This window comes from Penaeus chinensis, chromosome 29 (assembly GCF_019202785.1).
Source record: "Penaeus chinensis breed Huanghai No. 1 chromosome 29, ASM1920278v2, whole genome shotgun sequence".
Classification (NCBI taxonomy): domain Eukaryota; kingdom Metazoa; phylum Arthropoda; class Malacostraca; order Decapoda; family Penaeidae; genus Penaeus; species Penaeus chinensis.
The window spans coordinates 19,955,620-19,966,206 of NC_061847.1; the positions used below are offsets into that span (position 1 = coordinate 19,955,620).

At 34.6% G+C, this 10,587-nt stretch overlaps 1 protein-coding gene across 2 annotated transcripts in view; it reads right to left on the minus strand.

The window, feature by feature from the left end:
- Positions 1 to 3,905: 3,905 nt before the first annotated feature.
- LOC125040544 (inosine-5'-monophosphate dehydrogenase 1-like) overlaps positions 3,906 to 10,587 on the minus strand; it is a 25,451-nt gene continuing 18,769 nt past the window's right edge. The window contains exon 12 of one of the 2 annotated variants that reach the window (XM_047635130.1): positions 3,906 to 5,227. In XM_047635130.1, coding sequence (XP_047491086.1) covers positions 5,122 to 5,227 — 106 coding nt within the window. In that variant the 3' untranslated portion in view covers positions 3,906 to 5,121. Of the gene's footprint in view, positions 7,862 to 10,587 lie in introns of both variants that reach the window. The other variant, XM_047635131.1, reaches the window with a different exon arrangement.

The following is a 10,587-nucleotide window of genomic DNA, read 5'->3' on the forward strand; positions in this document are numbered from 1 at the left end:
CTCTCCCTCTCCCTCTCCCTCTCCCTCTCCCTCTCCCTATCTGTCTATTGATCTTTCTATCTATATGTGTGTGTATATATGTGTGTGGGGGGGGGGGGTGTATTTATCCCATTGCCGCCGGGGAAAATGAATAAAAAATGGGGGAAAATGCTGTGCTCATTTTCTATATTTTTTATGAAATGTCTCTGCACATAGATGGCTCTGCCTTACCTGATTTCCCCTTTACTTGAATTGGCACACGCACACACACACACACACACACACATATATATATATTATATATCTACATATTTGCATATATATACACATATGTATATACATACATACATACATGTATATATACATATATACATATAATATATTCATATATACTTATACATTTATGTATATATCTATCTATCAATCTGTGAGTAAATTTGTGTGTGTGTGTGTGTGTGTGTGTGTGTGTGTGTGTGTGTGTGTGTGTGTGTGTGTGTGTGTGTGTGTGTAATCATTATTATTATTAATCAACAGCCATTCATTCAACCGCAGGACTTCTCACAGTTCATTGTCGAGGTTATTTGGCAGTCCCACACTTGCCTGAACGAATGCCCTTCATAATCAACTGTTGGTTCAACGCACTGCTGTGTGTGCCATGGCGGCGACTTCTTTTACGATCTCTTAAGGAAATATGTCATTTTTTTCACCGTGAGAGTGGGGCTCGAGCCAGCAGGCGAAGCGCGGCATTTTGTAACTGCCGCGGCGTGGAACTCGGGAGGACAAGGGTGCGAATCCAGTGATTTAACCACTGGGCTATCGGGGCAGCCATGTATGTATGTATGTATGTATGTATGTATGTATGTATGTATGTATGTATGTATGTATGTATGTATGTATGTATGTATGTATGTATGTATGTATGTGTATGTATGTATGTGTATGTATGTATGTACATATGCTCTCTCTCTCTCTCTCTCTCTCTCTCTCTCTCTCTCTCTCTCTCTCTCTCTCTCTCTCTCTCTCTCTCTCTCTCTCTCTCTCTCTCTCTCTCTCTCTCTCTCTCTCTCTCTCTCTCTCTCTCTCTCACACACACACACACACACACACACACACACACACACACACACACACACACACACACACATATAGTACATATATATATATATATATGTACTATATACGAGTTCTCATATATTGGTGTTCAGCTAAGGTCTTCTCGGATTTTGGAACAGATGATATCGTTTTCTTTTCTAAGTTTGGTGTTTTTCTTGTTAAGTTTTCAATATCCATCAATTTATTTTCTTAGGGTATAATTTGTTTTACTGAAAAGTCATAAGCAATTCTATTTGAGTTTTACTTTTCGAAAATCCCACTTGCTTGGTTGTTGGTGCTCTGCAATGCGTCCTTTCGGTGGCTAGCACATTCCTTATGCAACAAAATCTGGTTTCCTAGCATTTTCATTCCATTTCCCTCATTATGGAAGCATTTTTTCTAATTCCATTGCTCCTGCTGCTTCTTTCAGTCTTACGAGTTTTTTTGTTTTTATTTCTAAATGTATTTCCAAAATTTGAATGCCGATTTCCCATATTAGTCTTTTGGAACTAAGAAATCCACCAATGGCCAGAGAACCTACAAATCTTCCGTCTCGATTAAATCAATGCTATCATTCATGAAATTTTATGACGATTTTCTGACATTTCTTGAAAGTTGCAAAATAATGTTGATTCGCGTCGGCATGGGGTGGTAACAAATGTGTTAGACATTAAAATCCATACAGCACTAGAGAGAGATATAGCCAAAGGTCCAACAGCAGTTTAGGATAGTATGGTACTAAATGGGGGAAAGAGGGATGGAGGTAATGAGGGTGAGTAAATGGGTTAAGGTAGGGATTAGCAAAATTATATTTAGATCTAATGGAGGATGTGTATGCGTCCGAGGAAGGAAAAGTTGTCAAAGGAAAAAGCGTAGAATTCTGCAAGGATGTCCACGGTGTAAGGTAGGGATTACTAAAAGGGGAAAAGGAGGTTAAGGGGGATTAGATCACAGAGCAGTTTCAGGAGAAATGTCAAGCGGGGAAGGATCCAGGGAAGGGTATCGCTGTGACAAAAGGCAGTCAGTCATATATGCATTTATAAGGGAACGGAAGGGATAACATGGGCAGGACACTCCACCAGTATAAACTTCATGTGGGAGGTCATTCTCCAGAAGCTAATCTTGGCAATATTGGTGTAGGACTTACGCTGGTCTATGGGAGGAATAACCTAGCATTGCATTGCCACTGCATCCTAATCAACGTGCAGGTCGTTTTCACATATCTGAAAAGTCCTTGTCGTAGATAGGACAATCAGTTGATGATACGGAACAGTCCCGATACAAGTATTAAGGGAGGAGTGGGGTTGGGCAGAAATAGGTTTCCCAGTGAGGTCAGTCAGGGTGGATAGTGCACGCGTTTGGGAATCAGGTGTAAATGTGACAAGACGTAAACGATCGGAACGACTGCGAAAGGAAACTTTGCCTACTGTTTTTGGAGACATTGTTGGAAGAAAAGGGTATTGTCACAGTAAGGGACTGTAGGAGGAATCGCAGAGAATCGATAACACTTTTCTGGTCCCAAACAGTACTCAAAAAGTTTGTAGAGGTGGAAGCAGTAGAAGAACGAGAGCGGGTGGAAGATGGGGTGGTGTGGAGTGAGGTAATACAGTGGGTAGGAGGACAATTTGGATGAAGAGTAGTAATAGTGGGGGAGGGGACAATGAAGTCTGTGCAAGAGATGGAGTGGATGATGTTAGGAGAGGAGTGTATTCTGAGAGTTGAATAATGACCTGGGTGGATGACTCGGAATGGATAGAGTTGACAGCAAACATCGAGGTGGGGGTATTATAATCAGTGGTCAGAACCGTGATCAAAGGAGAGAATTGATGAAGGGACAAGCATTAATGTCCCTAATAAGGATCAAATATCTTTATAATTGGCCATGCCGAACCTGAAATAAGTGGGGAAAAGGAACCGTCTACCCCTCCACGGCCTCATACAGCCCTAATATATATATTTTGTATGTAAGTGTATTTATATCTCTCTCTATATATATCCACACCTATATCTATCTATATATATAATATATACATCTATATAAATATAATTTACATATATATACAGAGATAGATATATAAATCTATACATATATACATATATATACAGAGATAGATATATAAATCTATACATATATACATATATATACTTATATATACATATATGTATAGGTATATGTATATATACTTATATATATAAATATTTCTTTATCTTTATATTTCTTTATCTTTATATTTCTTTATCTTTATATTTCTTTATCTTTATATTTCTTTATCTTTATATTTCTTTATCTTTATATTTCTTTATCTTTATATTTCTTTATCTTTATATTTCTTTATCTTTATATTTCTTTATATATATATATATATTATATATATATATTTATTTATATATTCATTTATATATATAGGATTATCTATCTAAATCTATCTAAATCTATCTAAATCTATCTAAATCTATCAATCTATCTAAATCTATCAAAATCTATCTAAATCTATCTATCTATCTATCTATATACCTATATACCTATATCTTTCTATATATGTATATGTATATGTATATGTATATGTATATGTATATGTATATGTATATGTATATGTATATGTATATGTATATGTATATGTATATGTATATGTATATGTATATGTATATGTATATGTAAATACATGTATATGTATACATATACATATTTATATCTATTTGCATGTATTAAAAACATGTAAGCATTACATGCATTGCACACTGATACTAGTTGCTAGTTATTAGGTTCCAACATTACGTTGTAACAATCAGCCTAACATTTTATTAAATAAAGGATCTAAAAAAACAAAACAAAGAACATTGCCTTGTAGTTTATTCATATGTATTGAACACAGTTGACAAAGTTTACAAAGGAACAAACATCCTAGCACTAATCTTATCCACTACAACAGATGGAAGAATTGAAGACATCATATTTGACATTAATATCAGAAAATATGTCTGTAGTTTGGACCCTTGTAGGAGTTATAGATAAAATTGAGACTATTATTTTTTTATCACACTTTTATGGCACACTGTCATTACTTTGTTATCCAACTTCTGATCCAGAACAAGTGGCTTAAGAGGAGGATGAGCACCAGGGAAGATTATTATATTTTAGCCTAATATATTTTGAAGAAGCCTCGAAAAAAAAAAAAAAAAAAACGAGGGAAATTCACACCCTGTCCAATACAGCAGCGACCAAGAATCTCTCACCACAAGCTATCTTCTGCCATAGTCTGTGCATCAGATTCTGGATACAAAAATTCCTGATGTTTTGGTTTGCACCATTGACTTAGAAAAATAATATATTCAAAGGACTTGGAGCATATGATTTTGAGGAATCAAGTAATTGTCAATAATACTGACTTAATGCAAAATAAACCACAAGTCTAGAACGAATTCCAAATGTTATCAATCAGATCACACAATCCCTATAATGCATCACTAGCAGACGCCCTATAATGCCTTCCAAAACCCGGGAAACCAAATTCTATTCGTGACTGGCACCAACTATAGCATGTAAAAAAGTTCAAATAAAAAGTACAGTATAAAGTTGAAAACATATAAAAGGTTCTGGAATGAGCAAAATCATTTGTTACAGACAAATTTACAAGAAATCCCACATCACAAAGGGCAGATGGAACACCTTGAAGATATGGTGTAATGATTCTCCCAATGCTAAAATAAATCTACTTGTAAATGTTTAACAAGCCACCGGTACTTTAGTTCCACATCACTTAAACACTTTACTAAAAATATCAAAACTGGTCATTCTGCAGTGAAATTCTCAAGAAACCACAATACTAACCACCAGTATTTCTTTAATGTTATTCTAGAAAATCTATACAGAAAATATGAATGCTTGTACCTTACTTGTGGTGTAAACATACTCCAAAGCAAGAAGCTATCATGGGGATGCAATATTTATATTTGAACAAGCAACTGACAATGAATCAAGGTTTACATTACCTTCTGTACCATTGCTCAATGTGTGAATTGAATGAAATGCCCTCAAAGCATGGTGTAACCTTAGAAGAGCCTCTTCTCATAGTTAAACAGACTGTGAACATTACCCTCACGCTGAGCTGAAACTGTGCGTTTTTCAAACTTCAGTTCACCTGCATACATCATGGATCTGCAAACAAATGGTTGATAGAGAGTTAAAAAGATACAGGTTTCTATAGGCTCATAACTGGACTTGAACTCAATTTTTTTTGTTTTTTTGTTTTTTTTTTTGTTTTTTTGTTTTTTTTTGTTACAGAATCTTAACCCTTTCATTTACAAAAAAAAAAAAAAAAAAAAAAAAAAAATCTTATCAAGTCTGTATTACACTAAGCACATACATCATCATGTAAAAAGTTTGAACATGTATTTGAAAACCAAAAAAAACATGACCAAAATAATTCATTAAAACATCCCAACCCTGACATGTATTTTTTCTTCTTTTTCTTGTTTCAAAGTACCATCTGAAGCTCATACCTGTTGGTTAGCATCGATCTCCTCTAAATGAATGCAAGCGTCTTCTAGGGAAGTTATATACCCAACACACTCAAGTAGACACACACACCTTCACACTTGGGATTCAGCAATTATTTCAGACCATACATGTTCTCAAATTAGGTCTGAAAAGCCCAGCACATACATCGGAGCATCACACAAAACAGAAGAAAAATATACATATTACATTTCATCCAAAACTTTTTGTTCAATAGCATTTAACAATAAAAGGATTAAAAAACAGAGAGATACAGAGCAGAGACAATGGTGTAAATCACTGTAAACCAACTACTTACTTGTTATGCCATTATCAAGAACAAAATACTAAATACACAGTGCTATAAAATCAATCAAATTACCATGAAAGTGAAAAACTTTGGAAAGTCTACAGGTTATGGGATATCTGAAATTCATTGTTGAAAGACATGAAAAATATCACATACTACAATTGAAATATTATTGGTCATCCAGAACTAACATAACACTAGTCATTTAATATAATAATCCTCAGGCTGTCATGTTACATCACGGGATCTTTGAACTCAAGCAAAATATGACCCCTGTGCTCACAAAAAAAATCATAACCTATAATAGACTTTGAAGGAGAATGAACAATATTTTTTTCTTTTAAGAATGTACATCTCGTTTTATGTAAAAATCTGAGAAAGATTGTAAAATCATTGGCTAATATATCAAAAAATATAATCAACCATGCTAAAAAATAATAACAATAAATATATTCAAAGTTCATCAGCTCATCAATATATATAGAGTCAATGCACACTGTTCACATAATATTTGGCACAGTACATGGCGAGAGATGCATTACTCAGCAATTTGAACAAGTCACAGATAATTATTGCAAATATACTTTTAAATAATACATTAAAAACGTTACAGTCCATACTCTATGACTGAGGATCTAAGTACAGTTTCAGTCACTTTCCAACACTTGATTGACTTGAAATTCTTTATCTTACTGTATATTTGAAAACATTACACTACCTTTAACATTCTACATTATGGAAGTTGTCTTTCAGTTTTGTACTTTGCAAGTATGGTATAGCAAAGCAGTTTTTAAAATGCTTTGTCAGATCTAACATCACTCAATCTCTGCCTCATTATCTATGAATAGCAGCTATTTTGTCCAAGTAATCAAAATAAACTTTAAAAGAAGAGGCAAATGTTAATCTCTGAAGATGCTATTTGAGACTATGCCTCATTAACAAATACATGGGGCAACATCCCACTCAAGTTAACAAGACTAAGTAACTTGGGAAGTCAATCAAGATTTGGATTAAAAGGAAAAGACAAAACAATGGCAAGTACCATATACAGGCTGATCTTAAGAAATGCCTAAAAATACGGATTAAAATTTTCTCAAGATCATAATTTGAGGTTCACAATTATATTCACATTATGGTTTCATACTTAATGGGACAGTTCATAAGCATTACCCATGATCGTTTATAATACACACAGCAAACTGCCTCAAAAGGATACTCCCACATCAGAAATGTAAGCATAAACATCAGTTTACACAAATGCTCCCACATTCATACAACACTTAAGGATGAACTGACAAATCATTTTTTTTTTTGATGCGTACTGCCTTTTTCAAATACAAACTCAACATCCTACAACTATATCAGCTATACCCTAGACTTTAAATCTACTAGTTTGCTTTCTTTCAACTTTGTTCAGACAATTAAAATATATATCTGTAATAAATCAAAGTATATGTTTTTGGAAGAAAATGTAGATTTCCATATTGCAAGCTTCTTCAACTTCTATAACAGAAAACACTTTCACATATCATATTTCACAAACTGCATCTGTCCTTGTGCTCGTAAAATGTCATGTCCAACTGCTTTTATTGTACAATAGGTATTGTGCTGATTTCATTCAACATTTGCAAATACAACTGTATTCATTCACTCATACTACTAAAATTGTACACTGTACCACAAAGAAAGATTTAGTTAAATATCATATCACTGAAACATGATCACATCACAGATCAAGCTCCTATATGCAGAAGACAAAATCAATAATGTAGTTAAGATTCATAAAAAAAAGTGAAAGAAAAAAACTTTTTTCCTTAAACATTCAACCTCCTGCTACACTCAGTCCCTGACAACAGATTTTTGGCACGTTGATTGGTGATTAGTAAAGCCGCTTCTCGTACGAATGGAGACTATGCACTGCACCTTCTTTCTGTGCAGAGACAGTGCGCCTCTCTAATTTCAGCTCACCACTATACAGCATGGCCCTGGTCAGTTGAGAGGGATTGTTTTAGCCGACCTGTACATAGGGTAATCACTCTGAATGTGTTGGGAAATTTCTCCATAAGATGAAAAAGTTCATGGAAACCCCTGACCAGCTAAGCTTTAGGACAGGCAATTCCTTAGGCTGATCAGTAGGTAACAACATCAACTCAGCATCTTACCAAATGAAAGAAACCAAACACATTCACAGAATGCAAGACAAAAAGGGCAGAGTGATTCTGCCCTGTATAAAAAATGTCATTCCAGTAGGGTTAGTCAAAATATAAATACATTTCTTTTAACAAACATTAATATTACAAACTATTCAAGAAACTAAAAGGTTGGAGAAATATATAAATATATATATATTACTTTTAGAATAAAATTAAGACTATGTATCTACTTCAAAAAATTTCAAAAAGTTTGCTATAGTTTGTTATATTGTAAAAAAAAAACAGTGGGAGTATTATTTTTATCATTATTATCAACCACTAACATCACTTGAACTAGTAAAGGAAATAAGCAATACAGGAAATACATACCAAAGAAAAAGCAGTCTCCTTATCTCTATAAAGTAAATATTGAAGAAAGTAATGAAAGAGATCACAAAAAGTTGCAAGTTCCAAGTAAGAGTTGGTAAAAAGTTGTAAATTTTTTTTCACCAAAAAAGATAAAGGATGTCTGAATTCACAAAAGCTAACAGCATAATACATGAAATGGGAAAACACCTTGAAAATCACGGAATATGATGAAATTCATGTTTTTTCAATTGACACAATTTTACAAACACTAGCCTAAATATTGCTTGCACATCATGACATAACCCTTAACCATTAAGCACTATGCATAGCTTCTACCATACACAATATTCATTTCCCTAAAATCCTCTGAGCTATATCTAACCAAATTATTTTGAGGTATAATACTAGATCAATAATGATAAAAGATATACTGTTGTTACATTGCAATATATATATAATATATATATAATATATATATAATATATATATATAATATATATATAAATATATATAATATATATTAATATATATATAATATATATATATAATATATATATAAATATATATAATATATATTAATATATATATATATATATACATATATATATACATACACATATGTATGTATCATCTAGATGTAATAGGGTTTTCTTTAACCTAAGTTGTCATCAATCTTTAAATCTTAAATCCAGCTGCTGTTTAATTTCTCTTACAGATAACACTCATTACCCAACCACACCTTGCTTGACCTTTTACTGTTCTGATAGCTGAATTTTTTTCCCTCTCTTTTTTTTTTCTTTTTTTGTGTGTTATCCAATGTTTACCCACTCAAGGCACAATCAAAATGCATTATTTGGCCTGCATATCAGCCTATCAAAGTCGACAGGAAGATCCACATTCATACAGCAATACATCATCAATAAATTTGGCACTCAGTTGCACCATAATGCTGGTTAAGTGGATGGTCGGCTGCATGAAATGAACAACCAGGAGAGAGGTATTTTAAGTAGGTCGGTTAGTCTAAAGTGATAAGAGCACAGCCTCTGTTTAATTTTTCTTGGGTCAAGATAGTGGTCAGGAACCTAACCCCCAACACTGCAGCACATATACATATACATATATATACATATGCAAATGTGTACAAATATATACATACATATATGCATATATATACATACATATGCATACATATATATATATGTATGTATGTATACATATATGCATACATACATATATGCATACATACATATATGCATACATACATATATGCATACATACATATATGCATACATACATATATGCATACATACATATATGCATACATACATATATGCATACATACATATATGCATACATACATATATGCATACATACATATATGCATCATACATATACTACATATATCATAATTGGGGTTTTGGGTTTTTTTGTGTGTGTGTGTTTGTGTGTGTGTGGTGTGTGTGGGTGTGGGTTGTGTGTGTTGTGTGTTTTTTGTGTGTGTGGGTTTTTTGTGGTTTTGTGGTGGTGTGTGTTGGTGGTGTGTGTGTGTGTGTGTGTGGGTATTGTGTGGTGTGGGTGTGGGTTTTGGGGTGTGTGTGGGTATGTGTGTGGTGGTGTGGGGTTGTGTGTGGTGGTGTGTGTTGTGTGTGGGTGGTGGTGTGGGGGTTGGTGTGTGTGTGGTGTGTGTGGTGTGTGTTGTTTGTGTGGTTGTGTGTTGGGGGATGTGGGTGTTGTGTGTGTGTGTGTGTGTGTGTGTGGGGGGTATTTGTGTGGGGGGGGTTGTGTGTGTGTGTGTGGGTATGTGTGTGTGGTGGGGTGGGGTGGGGTGTGTGTGTGTGTGTGTGTGTGTGTTTTTTGGGGTGGGGGGGGTATGTGTGGGGTTTGTGGGTGGTGTTGTGTGTGTGTGTGTGTTGTGTGGGTTTTTGTGTGTGTTGGGGTTTTGGTGTGTGTGTGGTTGTGGTTTTTTTGGGGTGTGGTGGGTTTATGTGTGTGTGTGTGTTGTGTTGTGGATTGTGTGGTGTGGGTATGTGTGTGTGTGTGTGTGTGGTGTGTGTGTGTGTGTGTGTGTGTGGGGTTTTGGGGGTGGGGGGAGGGGTGTTTTGTGTGTGTGTGTGTGTGTGTGTGTGTGTGGGGGGGGGGGTTGGGTTTACGGGTGGGTGTGTGTGTGTGGTGTGTTGTGTGTTGTGTGTTTTTGTGTGTGGGGGGTTTTT